Source organism: Populus euphratica, unplaced genomic scaffold, assembly GCF_000495115.2.
Source record: "Populus euphratica unplaced genomic scaffold, PopEup_1.0 scaffold317.1, whole genome shotgun sequence".
Classification (NCBI taxonomy): domain Eukaryota; kingdom Viridiplantae; phylum Streptophyta; class Magnoliopsida; order Malpighiales; family Salicaceae; genus Populus; species Populus euphratica.
In genome coordinates, this window is record NW_011499952.1 from 624,801 (window position 1) to 641,233 (window position 16,433).

Consider the following 16,433-nt stretch of genomic DNA (forward strand, 5'->3'; position numbering starts at 1 on the left):
ATAACACAACCAAACACTGGAAAGTATTTTTCAGTTTATTTTTCATAATACTACTAAATATTAAAAAATATTTTACTTTTCAGGAATTTATTTTGTTTAGAATTTACTTTTTTCAAAAATCATTTTTAGTTCAGAATTTACTTTTTTCAAAAATCATTTTTAACTTTTCTATAAACAAACGGCGCTAAAGGTTGAGGTATCGTACGAAGATGAACTGTGGATAGTATACGCATGACATGTTCATTAACTATTTACCTGGGAACAGAAACACTGTTCGACAGCAAATTTTTCGTAGTTTTGGGGTTTTCCTAAGTAGTGCGGTTTGTGCTTGCATTTCAATCTCCAGATTTCTATAACATTCAGCTTTAGTTAAGAAAAACTTCATTCGATGTTTTGGTCCAGTCCCTGGTAGTACAGAGAGAACGGTCGCAATTGATCTGAGATTTTACGTCTTTGGGTCATCGAAAGGAGTTGGTTGATGATGGTGGCTAAAAACCCTAAAATAATTTTGAATTAAAAAGGCATAAAGATTGAAAATGGGTTCGTGAAAATTGTTAGGATGAACTTGGATGTTTTAAAGTAAAAAAGCCATGCAAATTCTTCGTTTACTTGCCAAAACTTTAAATTAAAATTTTAAAAAAGAAAACTCAATTAGAATTAACATATATATATATATATATATATAAAAGAGATTGCTTGGATACTAATATTTGACAAACAACCATGACAAATGATTATTCCATTTGAATGTGTAACTTTTTCATTATTTAGTGTGTGTAATGGGTTATGATGGTCCTTGTATTCAGATTTTTTAAAAATATATTTTATTTGAAAAAATATCAATTTAATATTTTTTAATGATTTTAATATTAAAAATAAAAATAATTAATATATTTTTTAATTAAAAAATACTTTGCATAACGAATTCAGGTTTATTTATTCAGGTTTGATTGCTATGCCAACCATTCAATGCCTTTATTATTAAAAAACCAAAAAAAAAAAAGATTGTGGGATATTAAAGATAATATTAAAAAAGACAGTATATTAATAGAGAAAGAAAATGAAAAACAAAATAAAAATTGGATGTTAACTGAACCACGGTTAAGTTGAACGCGCAACTAGCCTACTATGGTCAAACGGAAGGAATGGTCAATTGGTCACTGCCTCCAAAAGAACAGGGGTTAAAAAAAAAACAAATATATTATTATTCTGTTGCAAATAAATAAATAATTGAATTAATTTGATCGATCGATCAATGAAAATCTGATGATCTGCAGGTGCTTAGGGTTAGGTTTATTGTATAATGAAACAATTAAGAAATGGAGATGGAGTATGTGAGTGAATTCCCTCACAATTACATGGATCGTCGTCCCAGAAAGAGGCCCAAATTAGCAGCAGCAGCTTGGGATATTCCTCCTCAACTTCAACCTCACACTCACACCAAGGTATGGTATTCAATTGTTGTTGTTGTTGTTGTTGTTATTTTGGATAATTACGTGAGAATTGGTCGTGTATAAAAAAAACTCTTTTGTGGTAGTGTTTTGATGGTAAAATGCATGGAGTTTGGCAGAGGAAAAGAAATATCTGATCTGTTTTTTAATAAATAGAAAAACTTAGATTCGGATACTATTTTTTTGTTGTGATTTTTTCTTTAAATGAAATTGCAATTCACACATCAGCCTATAACTGAAATTGTATTATTAATTTTGAATTTCATAACAAATGGAGCCCTTAGGTCTAAAGATCAATTGTTAAAGTAGTCTTTTTTGGGGTAGATTTTGAAAATTTTAAATGGTTCTTCCCATGTTTTAATGAGTAATTTGTTAAATATGTTTGAGATGTATGCTTATATAATTTCATCGTTTTGGATTAGGACTATTCAATAATTTAAATTAATTTCAGTATCATGTTATGTTGCTGTTTAAAACATTTGGAGTTGTTCTTTGGTCTGGTAGAATGCAAATACAAGGGAACATTTTGCGATTACTATTTGTTTAGTGGAGAATGAACAAATGCCTGTGTGTAGGCTCAGTCAGGATTGTATTATGGGCAAGTGGTTGGAAATGGGACAAGCATTGGATCATCAAGGATGCTCCCCGACCATGCCAGTCTTTTTGTGAAGGGATTAGCACAGAAAGGCTCTCCCCCGTGGCGAGACGATGACAAAGACGGACATTATGTATTTGCTCTTGGAGAGCATTTAACATCCCGCTGTAATTACACTTAATCACCATTGCAGAGGCTTTTGCATTATTATTATGTGACTTGCTATGTTGCATGCTGAGTTTCATGCACCTCATCGCCTGTTGTCACATAATAATAGTTTGTTCCTTTGCATTAGTTACTTTTTCAATTCTTTTTTTTTTTTTTCTAATAGGGTGCTGAGTTTTAAATCACAAAGGATTTTAAAGAGTATTGCTGTGGCCTTTGTTGTTTTCTTTTTCACGATTTTTTATTTATACTTTTGAGTTAAAAGTTTTTTGTGTCCTCAGTTCTTTACTCTGTTCTGCAAACCTAGATCTCATTGTCCCCTCCAAATCAGATATAGCCAACTAGTGATCTACCAGATAATTAGAATTAATTGACACCCACTCAAGATTTATTTATTATTACCTTTCATTATTCCCACCTCATGCTCTGGGTGTCGAAAAGTCTGTGTAATTAGATAAAAGCCTTGAAGTATATTGGTTTTGTTTCATGGGTCTTGTTCTAGTTTAATTTTTATTTTGTGAATTTTCCTTCTGTGTTTTTTTTCTTCTACTTGCAGATAAGATTCACAGAAAGATTGGTGAAGGTTAGTATTCTTGTTTCTTTTGAAAGAAATTCTACTAGCTTTTAGAACTGATACCGTTATCTTCTAATGTCTTTCTATCTACACTTAGTATCTTTTTTCCTCTTAGAGTGCATTCTGAATCCTTTTGATTTCACAGGAACTTTTGGTCAGGTTTTGGAATGCTGGGATAGGGAAACAAGAGAGATGGTTGCTGTAAAAGTTGTGCGAAGTACAAAGAAATATCGTGAAGCAGCCATGTTAGAAGTTGATGTGCTCCAATTGCTTGGAAAATATGATAGAAATGGCAGTCGGTGAGTGTAATTTGTCTTTCAATTTTCTAATCTGCCTACTTTGATGTAACTTCTGTCAGTAGTTAAGTGGATGTGTTCTTTGCAGCTGTGTTCAAATACGAAACTGGCTTGATTATCGTAACCATATCTGTATTGTAAGTATCACTTGATATAGTTGCAATTGTTTTATTTTTTCCTTGTTCACAAGTATTCTAGAGCTTACTTGGTGGTGAATTGGAATGGTTCTAACAGGTATTTGAGATGCTTGGACCAAGCTTATATGATTTTCTTAGGAAAAATAACTATTGCCCATTCCCAGTCAATCTTGTTCGCGAGCTTGGCAGACAGCTCTTGGAATGTGTAGCATGTGTGTAGCTGTTGCTTCTGCCATTTCTCTTACCTTTTTAAACTCTCTGTTTTTTTTTGTTTTTTTTTAGTTGCATTGACCTCATTTGTTATACTGCTCAAGGAACTAAGTCACTTTTCTATTATTTGTTTAATAGAAGCTCCCCCTTTCTTTATTTTCTTGCATGTGGACATTTATGTATCTTACAAGTAAGCTGACATTGATGTTGAGCTGGATTAATAAGATAGTTGCTTTGCTTGCTTATGAAATTTTGCAGTCATGCATGATATGCGCCTCATCCACACTGACTTGAAGCCAGAAAACATACTTTTTGTTTCTTCAGAATATATAAAAATACCAGATTACAAGGTATTTATTTCTTTTGGTATGTTTTGCTGTGCTAGCAATTGAAATCTTCTTTTAACGTTTATCCTTTCCCTTTATCTTTTGTCAAGATTTTTTGCACTTAGCTATTTTGCTTGTTGTATAAATGATCTTCTGTTTTTAACTTGTCATTAACTTGATCATTTCTTCCACTGCAGTCACACACTGAGGGGACCTTTTACAAGAGGTTGCCAAAGTCAAGTGCTATTAAGGTTATTGATTTTGGCAGCACAGCTTATGGCCATCAAGATCACAAGTACATTGTCTCTACCCGGCATTATCGTGCACCGGAGGTTATTCTTGGTATGATATTGTTTAGTCCTCTGAGTGGATCTTGTCATTATACATGTTGAGATTAATGAGTGAGTGAATTGCACTTTTTAGGACTTGGATGGAGTTATCCATGCGACATATGGAGTGTTGGTTGTATATTGGTTGAACTTTGCTCGGTACGTTATGTCCTAGAGGTCGGGAGGGATATTTAATTCCTGAAAACTTAATGTGAATGCCCATGTATAATTGTTTGCAGGGAGAAGCATTGTTTCAGACACACGAGAACTTGGAGCACTTAGCCATGATGGAAAGAGTTTTAGGCCCATTACCTCAGCACATGCTAAAAAGAGTAGAGTGTGTGCTCTTCTGAGACTTCTTTTAGTAATAGCCTTTAAATAATGTGAAGAACTTCAGCATACATCAATATTTTACTTATTTTATTTTGGTGGGTTGGGGGTGGTTGGTTCAGCCTACATGCTGAGAAGTACATTAGAAGGGGTAGGTTGGACTGGCCAGGTGGTGCAACTTCTCGGGAAAGCATTAAAGCTGCTATGAAGCTACCTCGCCTTCAGGTGTGGATGCATTACTTTGTTACCTTGGGTTATATTTGCTTCATTCATAAGGAACATGTTCCAGAAATTTGTGCTATGTGCAAACCTATGAATCTTCTCTGAACTCATTTTTGTGCTACATAAATAATATTGTTTCCATGGCAGAACTTAGTAATGCAGCACGTTGATCACTCTGCTGGAGATATCATTGATCTCTTGCAAGGCCTCCTTAGATATGACCCTGCGAATAGACTAACAGCTCATGAAGCCCTCAGGCACCCTTTCTTCACAAGGTACAGAAGATTTTGAGTGGAGAGTTCAATAATACTCTCTTATGTTGATATTGGAAATGGTTTATTAAGTGAAAGGTTGGAGCTGGCTGATGTGGGTTCCTGGATTGCTTTCAATTACCATGTTACTGTATTTCTTGACTTTGTGAGAGTGGGTGGCGTAGCCTGGATTCCTGAGCTGCTTGTGCAATTTTCCTTAAAAATTGAGCATTTGTACATAGCCAACCTGTAATCAGGAGAGGCATTCTCCAAGTCCCAAGTTTTGACCTCGGAGTAGTTTTGTAGCTGTTTTTTCTTCTTTTTTTCAAAGACTGATTTGCCTTGACAAGTACCTCAGTGTTGTAATTTATTTTTTGTCCACCTTGGTGTTGTGCAAGGGAGGGATATTATCACAGAAATTGTTGAAAAAAGGCTTTTTTCATTGCAAATGTGTGGTAATTTCCAGTGAGTGGTTCTGAATCAGTAAAAGACCATGTTACACCCCTTTCCATCTTGCACCGTCTATCTACTCCGAAGGTATTGCTGCGCTTTGCTGTAATAATTAGATGCATGGGCATGCATGCGAGCAAGGAAAGAACTACAATCGAAAAGGACACTAAGCGATTGTAATCCTGAAAGTTCTTGAAAATTAGAAAAGAGTAGAAAACAATAGCAAGGAAAAATCATTTCAATTCTGATACTCTTTCAACAATGTGCAAAACCCATCAATGTTTGCCAGTCGGAAAACAATAGCATGTATTGGCAAGTTACAGAATGTTTCTCATCGTTTTGTTCTGCACTTGGTAGCTCGAAGGACTCCACTGGGAGGAGCTGTCACCAGGATAGTGCAGTGACCATACAGCCTATACGAGTACTTTAGTAAAGTCCCCAGTTTAGATCGCACCCGGAACACTCCTTTCACGTCAAATATGGCTCCATTTTTACTAATCTGCTCCTGGAGGCGTGCGCTTTCCAGGACGGGAAGCCGAACCTGACTTGTAACCATATGAACATTTACGAACCTCGACTCAGCCCTCTCTGCCGAAAACGGTTCTATATATTGGGTGGCGATAAGAGTGCTTCCGTAGTGTAGATCAATGATCATGTAACTGAAGTCCACGCTCACTTTCTTGTTTGGATTGGTGAAGTTTGCTAGAACATTTAGATCAGCATTGAGTAGAGAGCCTGCATCGATGTAGGCCATGTTTAAGGAGGCACTGGACACATCAAACCGTGGACTACGTGGGCGATATACCAGGTAGACTACAAGGACAATTAGGCCTCCTAGGAATATTACGATCCAAAGAATTGCGCAGAAAACTGCACCTAGCCATATTAAGGGTTTGGTTCCACCAGGTTTTGGCAACCCAGAAAACTGTGCTGGTCGGCCTACTATACCGGTGGACTGCTGGGGGTTTCGTTCTTGAGGCTGTGGAAATGTCACCCTAGGACCACGGTCTTGATCTTGATTCCTCGGTGGTACATGAGGTTCACTATCATGTTTGGGGCCAGGTGGCTGGGGGTGAGGGTCACCGTGCTGTGGAAATGCCCACGGGCTCTCGAATCTCCCTTGTTGCAATGGAATATATGGGGGGCGTTGATACTGTGGTGGCCGCGTTGGTGGACTTTGGACTTCGTTGCCATGAAGTGGAAAGTGTGATTCGGGATGTTGACCCGGATGCTGCTTTGCTGGTGGGATCCATGGACTGCGGAATTGGCCTTCATGCTCTGGTTTAACCACCGATGCACCCTTCTTCTTGGAACCTCGGCCTTTACTCCTTGATCGAGTCACCTGTGGGCCCTCAGGTGGCTGGTTTTGTTGATCTTGACGACCTGACGACGGCCCCCCGGGACTAGGTGGTGTCTGGGAGGGTTGGCCTTCACGCTGTTGCAGCGGTGTATTAATAAAATGAGGGTTTGTTTCTGGATGCCAAGACATGGTAGCATGGAGATGTTGAGAAATGAAGGATTGCAGAAGGAGAATAAGAAGAGAGTTGTTGCTGGACCTATGAAAAAGAGGATGACTTCACGAGAACTTAAAGTAAGATTCATGTCCAGGCAAAGAATCAAACATAAGCTAATCGCCGGAGGCAAGTAATCCTTAAGTGGTTCCTTTTTTCTTTAAGGTTGCATCTGTCTTAAGATATATAATCTGTAGGCCATGGTCCCTGGATACAGGAGTGGCTGCTTCCTAATTACACCGCACCTCAACGGCAGAACCACCCTCCCCTCCCCCATTCCAATTTTAATTTTGATAATGTATTTGACATGAAGAATTTTTTTATTTGGAAATATATTAAAATAATTTATTTTACATGAAGAATTTTTATTTGAAAATATATTAAAATAATATTTTTTAATTTTAAAAAATTATTTTTAATATTATTATATTATAATAATTTAAAATCATTAAAAAAATTAATTTAAAGCAAAAATAGTTTTAAAACACAAAAACAAATAGATATTAATTTTATTTTTTTAACTGTCAGTGTTATGTGTGTTTGGAGTTACTGCATGCCTGTCAATAGATATATATTCTATAAAAATATGGAGTTACTGCATGCGTGTCAATAGATATATATTCTATAAAAATATTAAATTCAATTATACAAAAATGAAAAAAATATATCATGCAAGAAAGAAATTTAAATATAACCAAGTACGTAACACAAACTTATATGTTATAAATATAAATTTTAACATGATTATATTAGCATTATAGATTTTATAAATCCCTTTTGATATTTAAAATAAAATTTAATAGTTACTAATAAACTTCTTAAAAATATTGTTATCAAATCAAATATTTTAATACAGTTATGAATTGCGTGTGCACTTTTGAAAGAAGCAAACACGGCCCTATCCATAACGGGGACACCTTCTCAGATTCTCCTTTATTTATTTATTTGGTCCTTTTCAGTTAACAACTAGGGTTACGAGAATAAAGGCAAAGAGAGGTGGCCTGGAATCTGTAAACCATGCATGAAATTGTCTCGGAAATGGCTGAGATTCCGGACGTTAACACTATCTTCTGCTCCAGAAGAACAGTTTGCTCACAATACAATATTGGAATTCCCAATCTTGTATTTCTCTTCCCACTGGAGCAATGATAAATGATTAGAAGCAATCTACTGCAGAATGGCCAGCAAATTGGAGAAAAGGATGGCCTTTGTACATCCAGGGAAATTGTAGGTGCCATAGCTGTTCTTATAGTAAGCGATAAAACTCGCAGTAAAATTTAAATCATACAAGAGAGGATAATAAATATCATAACACTGTAAAGCTCTATTTCTGACCTGAAGCGGCCAGCAACAGGAGTAATCCAGGGTGCTTCAAAGGCACACCAGGTTTGAAAAAATGCTGGGTGCCATATGAGAAGCCCCACTTCATAAGCAGTCAGTTCTCAAGTTTAATGTCATCATTGTTGGAGGCCCTTTTACTGGAGTCACAGTTTCAGCCCTGAGCTTTCCTCAGAATGTAGGCGTTTTATTAAATACAGATATCGGCAAAAGGGGCAGCCAACAACTATTTGGACAACACGAGAAAACCTCAGCTCCATTCCCTTTTATTAGCTCATCTCCTGCAAGATCCAGAGAAAATAGTAGCAAGATTTAGCATCAGTCATCTCACATATGATATCTGACTTCAGTTTTGTTTTGATTTTAACATGATATGACTTAGAATGGATTGCCAGGATGTCACGAAGTAAACCGAAGAGAAGCCAGGCCCAGAACAAAACAACATATGTTCGGTTTTTTTTTTTTTTCAAATATCTTCTCTTTTTTTTTTTCTTTTTTTTTCAAGTCGAAATTTAGATTTCTATTAATTTTCAAAAAGAGAAGGGACGGCTTAAAAGGCATGCGAATGGTTTGTATAGTAAGTGAATTTATTTTTTATATCAACATTCTGTATTCAAGTCTAAATATTAATGCACCCGTTGAAGAGGATATTAAAAATCCTCTCAATCATTCTCTTAAATTGAAAAACCAAACAATTGTTAATTTAAAAAAAAAACCAGAAAACTTGTTATATATTTACTTTTTATTTTTATAATTTATTTTTAATATCACCATATCAAAACAATTAAAAGCATCAAAAAAATTAATGTAAAATCAAAAAAAATCAAAAACACTTTTATACCAAAAAAAAAGATAATATTTGAGATTATAAAAGTAGATGGTTTTCAAAATATTTTTTGTTTGGAAACATATATAAAAAAATTAAAATAATATTTTTTATTTTTTTAAATTTATTTTTAACATTAAAATATCCAAATAATCTAAAACTATAAAAAAATTAATTCTAAATCAAAAAAAATTAAAAACAAATAAAAAGCATAAAAACCGCTCTCCATGTTGATTTTCATTAGGGGTATTCATGGTCTGGTTCGGTCTGGTTTTAACACAAAAATTCAACCAAACCGAAAAATATTATTCCTTGTTAATATAACCCGAACCGAACCGAGAACCAGTTCAAACCGAACTGGTTTTGTTCGGTTCGGGTCGGGTTTTTAGCCTTAAAAAACAGAAAAACCGAAACCAATTAAATAAAAGAAAACTTGGCCGAATCACAATCATTAGACAAACTTGGCCGAATAACATTCAGAAAAATCCTTGTTAAAAACTTTGCATCCGAGCCTTTTGGTTGAGATCTGAAAGATCTTCCTTAACCGAAACACAATCATTGAATCTATCAAAGTTAGCACAGTTACATGTTAACAAAGATTCCAATAGCATCCCACAAACTACTTGACCTCAATAGCACAACTGCATATTATAAAACCAGAAACAAAGATTTTATATAAATTTTCTGCCATCAAATAAAACAAAGAATAGAAAGACAACAATATGAGAGAAAAGAAAACAGAAAAGAGAAAAGGAGAGAGGGAGGGAAAGGGAAAGGAAAAGGGAGGGGAAGGGAGAGAAGGATGGGTGGGGTGGTTAGAAAAAAAAAAGGAGACGGCTGGAAAAGTAAGAGGCTAAAAATATAGGGTTAGGATATTTATTATTTAGATTTAGGAGGTTTTTTTTTTTTTTTTTTAATTAAACCAGTTTAATTTGATTTAATTCAATCAGTTTAAATTTTTTTAAAATTGAAATTGAATCGGACCAAGTAGTTTTTTTATTTTTTAATTAATTTATTCAATTTTTTCTATTAAATCAATTTTTTCAGTTATTTTTTTTTCAGTTTAATTAATTAATCAGTTTTTTTTATCACCCCTAAATTTCACACCTTCCTCTAAGAAAGAGACATGAAGTTCGGAGAAAAAGACACCTGTACCCACCTCCACCAGTCAGACTCTCTTTAGACCCCCTTCAGTCGATCCAGGTCAATGAATACAAACCTTTAAAAGGAGTACCCATCTCCTTTGTTCATCACTGAAGTGCTTACTCTAAAATTGCGATATGATCTTCCTTTTTTTTCTAATTCAACAAAAAGACGCATTCCTATACGGAGAAAGCTGTGATTGAATGAAGATCTCAAAGCAGCGTAAAGGAGAAAATTGACAGAAAGGATTTCCACTCGGCCACTGCAGTTGAAGGTAAGAGACGACACTATACAAAAAAGTTGAGCCATAAATATACCTTGCATGTTTCCATTACATGTACCTTAAGCAAAATTTAGCATCATCAGTGAAATGCTCACCCACCTTGTGGTTGCAAAATTATGTGCATAGCAAATGCACAGCCACGCTACTTGATTCATTCATTCTGTGCTCGTCATAATTCATTTTGTGCCCTTAATAAAGCAACTGTTGGACCCAATGCGCTGCCTCTCAAGGCCTTATAGGACCATGGGCTCCTGCCTGAACTCTCAGGTTTTTTACAGCTATCTTCCTGAGATAGCCATGCCTTCTGTGCTGTCAAAGCCTGCTTAGTTTCTTCCCATGGATTATGTCTTCCGTTTTCTGAAGTACAAGAAAGGTAAGTAAGCATGTTTACATTGATCGTATTATTGTTATCATTGCTCTTTGCACCCATCATTAACCCCGCTCCTGATGTAAAAATAGTTGGAAGTAATACCTTGAGCAGAAGTACCAGATTCGTGGTTGTTGTTCAGCTTGAAACCAGTTCCAGAATCTTGATCCCTTACATGGACTTCATTAGATCCACCAGTAACTGATTTTGCTGACTTTAGATTGCCATGGTGAACAAGGCGAACTTCAAAAAGTGCTGAAAACTTTATCTGGAGAAGAGCTTCACTTGTCAGCTATCTTGATTGAGAAGGACAAACAAGAACAGTTTGGCCTAAGGTTACTAAATCTATCATTTAGGCAACTGCAAACTAGACCACAGCCCAAGACTTGATCTAATAGGCTGAACGCTGTGGATCAGTAAAATAACATAAAATTTCCAAGAACTAATCGAATCCCATTTGTCAAACACTTCAAAACTGAAGAACTCCACCTTAATCAATTTAGTCAGATCCCTCAAGTTTTTGGAAGCACATTCAAATTCTGTGTTCACTAAACATAGAAACACACACCAAGACACCCGCCTAAAAGAAAACATACATATATAAGAAATGCAATGCAGGGCTGACATACCTCTAAGGAACCATCTTCCTGATAAGGGGATGTTTCTGGTAGTGCATCAGATGCCTCATCATCTATCTTCTCAGGAATTACTGGATATTCTGGTACTTGGACCAGCATAACTATATTGGATTCAAGATCATATTTTGATACCTTTCCAACCTATGGACAGAGAGAATATGATGAATAGTATGCTCTGCCATAAATAATGAGTTGAAGATCAGTTTTATTACACAAGAAGCCCTACACGGTATGATGAGAGCTCAGGGGTCCAGGATGATGACAGCTCAACCAAACGATAAGCAATTACATCACCTTCCTGCAAAAATCCAAGAATAACTAGATGCTTTGGCCTCCATACGAGAAACAAATTTGGACTTTGCTCTTTGCAAATTAGGAAACTTTCAAGACAAATACAAGTTTGAGAGATCAATTAACAGATCCCAAGTAGGTCTTAAAAGTAAACTAGCAGTCACTATCACCATATAAAGCCCAGTTGCCACTGTTTATTTTCTACAATAGAAAGATATAGATATCAATGCAATGAATGGCAAATGAAGTTTTAACAAAAACAAACCTTTGGCAAGCTAGCATAGAATGGAAACTCTTCAAAGTTGGTGCAATCATATACAGGTGTGCGTTCTTCAATAGTAAGACTGCTGTAAGACTCTTTCTTGAAATTGACATAATCATTCCTTTTACATGACACCACTTTCTCTTTACCCCACTTTTGGCCCTTCTTTTTGCTTGTTATTCCATTCCACTGAAATCTTTCCTGAAGCAGGACACAAAAACAGAAATTCAACATCGATCGAAGCTAAGAAAAAGTGATGCCATGACAACATACAAGTGTAGCACACACAAAGCATTTTTTTACAAGGAGCAAACACAAAGATATTGTAAGAATTTGAAACTACAAATATCAGAACCTGTTGACTATTTTATAAAAACAACTATACATCAAAATCCTATTTCACTGCAGTTCCCAAAAATTACAGCAAACCATTTGTGCAGAACATTTTAGCACTCCCCCGGATACACCCTCATAAAGTCTGGTATAATTGTAGGGCATGTGGAAGAGAAACAAGATTATAGAGATGTTGAGCACAAACATCTTAGGACTTACAAAAGTAAAAATATGCGGGAGTGCTAAAATGTTCTGCAGAAATGGTTGTAATTTTTACTTACAAAACTTAAATGGATAAAAGAAATGCATGCTAGAATATATCTCATCAAGGTATTTAGCATTCAAAACATGAGTCTAGAGACAGATAGGCAGTAAAAAATTAAATGGATAAATGAAACATACAATAGAAACATGATTTTGCGGAACAGCATGATCAGAATCCCCTGGAACAACAAGCAAGTAGGTGTGTCACATGACTGAATGGTGTATTTACAGTACACAAAATTGTTAATCACTTGGAACAGCCTTGTGATAAAATATAGAACTCTTCAGCCACAAAGAAAGAAGAAAAGACACACCAAGCATTAGACCTTTCTTGAGCGGCTCAAAACAAAGATGTCCCGGCCTGATCACTACAGGAACAACATCACCCTCTACATCACTATCTCGCTCTCCCAATTGGTTGTCTTCCCTGAGTTTTTCTTCAGAGGTTTTCTGACTTCCTGGTTCAGGTGATTCTCCAGAAAATTTCTGGTTATCCTTTTCAGATGATTGCTGATTGATATTCAAAAGCAACTCCCTCTTATTTTGCTGTAAAATTCAACATAAAGCAAAGCAGTGTAGCTAAGAATTAATTTTCCCGCCAACAGCACCCAGGCACGTGTGTGTGTGTGTGTGTGTATTGTGCAAGTGTGTGCGCTTAACCTAAAACCTGCTCCAAAGACCGTCCCCAAAAGTAAAACAGCGAAACCTCATGAATACACTTGGAATAACAGGGTTGGAAACTTAAAAAACACCAACGTACTGCTTTCTTTTCAGTTTTGAGATGTTCCTTCAACCATTGCCTCTTGGCCTTTTTACGCCTAGCACTTCTACTGGGGCACTGACAAGAAAGGGAAATGCAAGTGTTAGAATCGTTTCTCGCATAGGGAGGCCAATAGCCTCTGGCTTGAGTCCCTTGGTCCACTGGTCATATTTGCCAGACCCCTAGCCTAAAAGTTCAGATAGCTTTAAATGATAAAAAATAACTTTCAATTATGCAAACGCTCTATTCCCTTTCTTGTCCTTTTCTTTCACAATTAACATTAAAGTTCATGTTAAATTGTCCCTTTGTGTTCTGTAAGGGAATCATAACTATCCATGCATTGGTCCTCTATGGAAAGAAGGGAATGTATAGGAATACATGATATCATTTCTGTACAGTTTTACGAGCACAAGACACATCAAAATTGACTCTGACAATTTAGCTGCACTAGCTCCTTCATAAATACATACAAAATCATGGTTGTTTTCCATCAGAAAGAGAGCTGAGCTTACACACACAAACATTCACAGAACATGTTTAATACTATGCAATGGGTGGGGTTTAGCCAAGTTTTAATAACATGTTATAGGAACAAAAATGACTCAGCCTTAACATTATTCAAATTTAATTTGATACCAGTAGACTTTCTTGCAGAATGAAAAGGTGCAGGTGGCAGGAATCATGACATCATGCTGAGTTTCACCCAATTCCTCGATGAAAGACTATAGCACATCTCAAAATTAAAAACACAAATGTTAGCCATATGTTCAGTAAAATGATAGATCAAAACCTTTTTAGATCCAGAAAGTATATGTGATGCATCCACACTCCCATTTCCATTTTGTTCAGGCTGGCAAGACCTTCAATGCAGAAGGGTAAAGAGATATTTAGTTAGCCAAGTAAAAATGAGGAAAAGAATCGAAGACATCATGAGCTATAAAGATGCCTCCCCTCATGAACAAGCAATATTTTTGCAGTCATGTTATACAGGAGGGACCAATCATCATAACATGTTTTCACATTTCTAGAAAAGTGGATCATAAATATCAAAATATGAGTAGAACTTCAATTGAAAGTTCTAGTATAGGACCTAGACAAGACTTGGAAATCTTCTTTATCTCTAAATAGCATGTTCCTTGCGTTGGAAATAGCTCCTTGTTAACTTCATTGAGGTACATCCCACTCACCGAACAATGACACACAGACAACCATGGAAAGTTGTGGTCAAGATTGGCAATGAAATGACAGAATGCCTTAAAAGCCTTGGAACTTGTCCAGTGAAGTTGATTTGGAATTGCTGATCCAAAACTTAATAGCAACTTTTTTTTTTGGAAAAGGGACACTTCTAGCAAATGTCACTTATGCCTCCCTTATTGCATTAGGCTTCTATTTAAGCAATCCTCCAATGCTGTATACGATCCTAGACCCATCAAATGATGTTCTGGGATAGGTCATACCCATTCCCATTCCAAGTGATCATAATAATTGGAATTCTAGGTAACATGAACATGAAGTAACACATAGCTCAAATCTTACCAGTGCCACCAACAATGAATGATGATGAAGAATATCTCATAGGTTTTTTTATATATAAATAGGAAAATCTTATAATTAGAGACCTACTGAGGAAGAAAAACGTGGTTATGTGTGTATAAGGATCTTACAAAACTTACTTCTGTGCATTAAAAGTAGCTTCTGTACTCTTGCTACTTCTTTCATCTGCTTTAAAAAAGCTCAAAGTGCCATTCTGCCCTGCGCAGACACTTGTCACAACATTTTCTGAAACTTCCATACATTTTTCAGCACTAGCAGATTTAGTTTTCTTCCTCCTGCAGTGTAGAAGTTCCAGAATTGAGTGCAAACCCAAAAGTTCTAAGAGAAATTGTAAGAATTTTACAGTTAAAAAGGTGCACTAATAAGCACTAAGAAATTTACAAAGCTTACTTCTTAGTGTCACGCATAGCTTTCCCACTCTTGCCACTTCTTTCATCAACATCAACAATGCTCAAAGTGCCATTCTGCTTTGCAGAGAAATCAGTCACTACATTTTCTGAAACCTCTAGGCATTTTTTAGCACTAGCAGATTTGGTTTTCTTCCTCCTGCAGTGTAGAAATCCCATTATATAATGATTTTACAAGAAATCATTCTAAACCAGCTACTTCATCTTTGAACTTGTTGAACACAATGAAATTACTAGCTGGAGTCTCTACACTACAGATACGCTACAAATAGCGCAAGACATGTGCCTGTGTAACATAAGATACATATTAAAAAATTCTTATTTTTCAACCCATTTTGAGAAGTAGCACAGAAACCATACTTTGGGCTGTGAGCATCCTTTGATGCCTTTCTCTTCTTCGAAACTGCTTTCACTTCTGGACTAATTTCGATATCCTCCACCTCTGCAGCAACATCCACCTCTTGTTCATTTTCATAGCTGTCAGATTCCTTTTCAAATTCCTCATTCGCAAGCAGATTCGTGCCTGTGGTTACCGGTGGCTTGTCAATTATTTCCACCACGTTCAACGAATCATTCAGCCAATCATCTATCTTGATAATTTCAGTAGCCGTGCCACCCTTCTTTATCACTCTGTTACAGATATTACATTATAATATAAATAGCAATAAGTGTTATTTTCCACAGAATATATAAACTAACCTGGCAACATATAAAATTTAACTAACCTGACAATATCTTTATCCTTCAAAATACAAGTGGACTCAAAAGGCGGTAATACAAACCCTTCCATCTGTAACCGTAAAATAAAATCAGAAGGAAGAAAGGGAATTTTAAGGACTGCTAAAAAAAATTGCAATTTATTAAAGAGAAATTAAATACTTACAGAGAGGAGTAGGCCGCTGGGGCATGCATTGTGGAGGTCGAACACCTGGAGGATATGGGAGGAGAGATCGGAGATGGTTTTGTGTTGGGGTTTTAATAGAATCCAGCACTTTCTGAGTCCTTCCGTCGTCGTAGTCAAAGCGTTGTCGATCACTAAGCGGAGCCTGACCGTCTCCATTGCCCAGCGATTGAAGAGAGAGAGGGGCGGAGGCAGAGAGGGAAAATTTCAAGCAGGAAT

At 36.1% G+C, this 16,433-nt stretch overlaps 3 protein-coding genes across 7 annotated transcripts; 1 reads left to right on the plus strand and 2 right to left on the minus strand.

Moving 5' to 3' along the window:
- The first annotated feature begins 1,165 nt into the window (after nucleotides 1-1,165).
- Nucleotides 1,166-5,395, plus strand: LOC105138080 (serine/threonine-protein kinase AFC2-like). 2 transcript variants are annotated; one of them, XM_011044071.1, is made up of 12 exons: nucleotides 1,166-1,445; nucleotides 2,027-2,213; nucleotides 2,768-2,794; nucleotides 2,931-3,084; nucleotides 3,170-3,218; nucleotides 3,316-3,430; nucleotides 3,687-3,778; nucleotides 3,952-4,096; nucleotides 4,178-4,242; nucleotides 4,323-4,420; nucleotides 4,536-4,638; nucleotides 4,783-5,395. In XM_011044071.1, exons 1-12 carry the CDS (start codon nucleotides 1,320-1,322, stop codon nucleotides 4,924-4,926), a joined length of 1,305 nt encoding a protein of 434 aa, XP_011042373.1. In that variant the 5' UTR covers nucleotides 1,166-1,319; the 3' UTR covers nucleotides 4,927-5,395. The 2 variants fall into 2 exon arrangements, with proteins under 2 accessions (XP_011042373.1, XP_011042374.1); XM_011044072.1 differs by having other exon boundaries at nucleotides 1,355-1,445; nucleotides 1,956-2,213.
- Nucleotides 5,396-5,507: 112 nt separating this feature from the next.
- Nucleotides 5,508-7,115, minus strand: LOC105138081 (uncharacterized). The gene has a single exon (XM_011044073.1). It carries the CDS (start codon nucleotides 6,823-6,825, stop codon nucleotides 5,668-5,670), a length of 1,158 nt encoding a protein of 385 aa, XP_011042375.1. The 5' UTR covers nucleotides 6,826-7,115; the 3' UTR covers nucleotides 5,508-5,667.
- Nucleotides 7,116-10,336: 3,221 nt separating this feature from the next.
- On the minus strand, nucleotides 10,337-16,391 carry LOC105138082 (coilin-like). Of its 4 annotated transcripts, none has more exons than XM_011044077.1 (14): nucleotides 16,197-16,391; nucleotides 16,039-16,103; nucleotides 15,674-15,943; nucleotides 15,297-15,452; nucleotides 15,026-15,181; nucleotides 14,143-14,212; nucleotides 13,353-13,430; nucleotides 12,907-13,102; nucleotides 12,731-12,771; nucleotides 11,999-12,196; nucleotides 11,669-11,740; nucleotides 11,434-11,583; nucleotides 10,910-11,072; nucleotides 10,337-10,794 (listed from the first exon to the last, which is right to left on the minus strand). In XM_011044077.1, the coding sequence occupies exons 1-14, from the start codon at nucleotides 16,371-16,373 to the stop codon at nucleotides 10,607-10,609; spliced, it is 1,980 nt and encodes a 659-aa protein (XP_011042379.1). In that variant the 5' UTR covers nucleotides 16,374-16,391; the 3' UTR covers nucleotides 10,337-10,606. The 4 variants fall into 4 exon arrangements, with proteins under 4 accessions (XP_011042379.1, XP_011042378.1, XP_011042377.1 ...); XM_011044076.1 differs by having other exon boundaries at nucleotides 12,919-13,138; XM_011044075.1 differs by having other exon boundaries at nucleotides 12,907-13,138.
- Nucleotides 16,392-16,433: the final 42 nt, after the last annotated feature.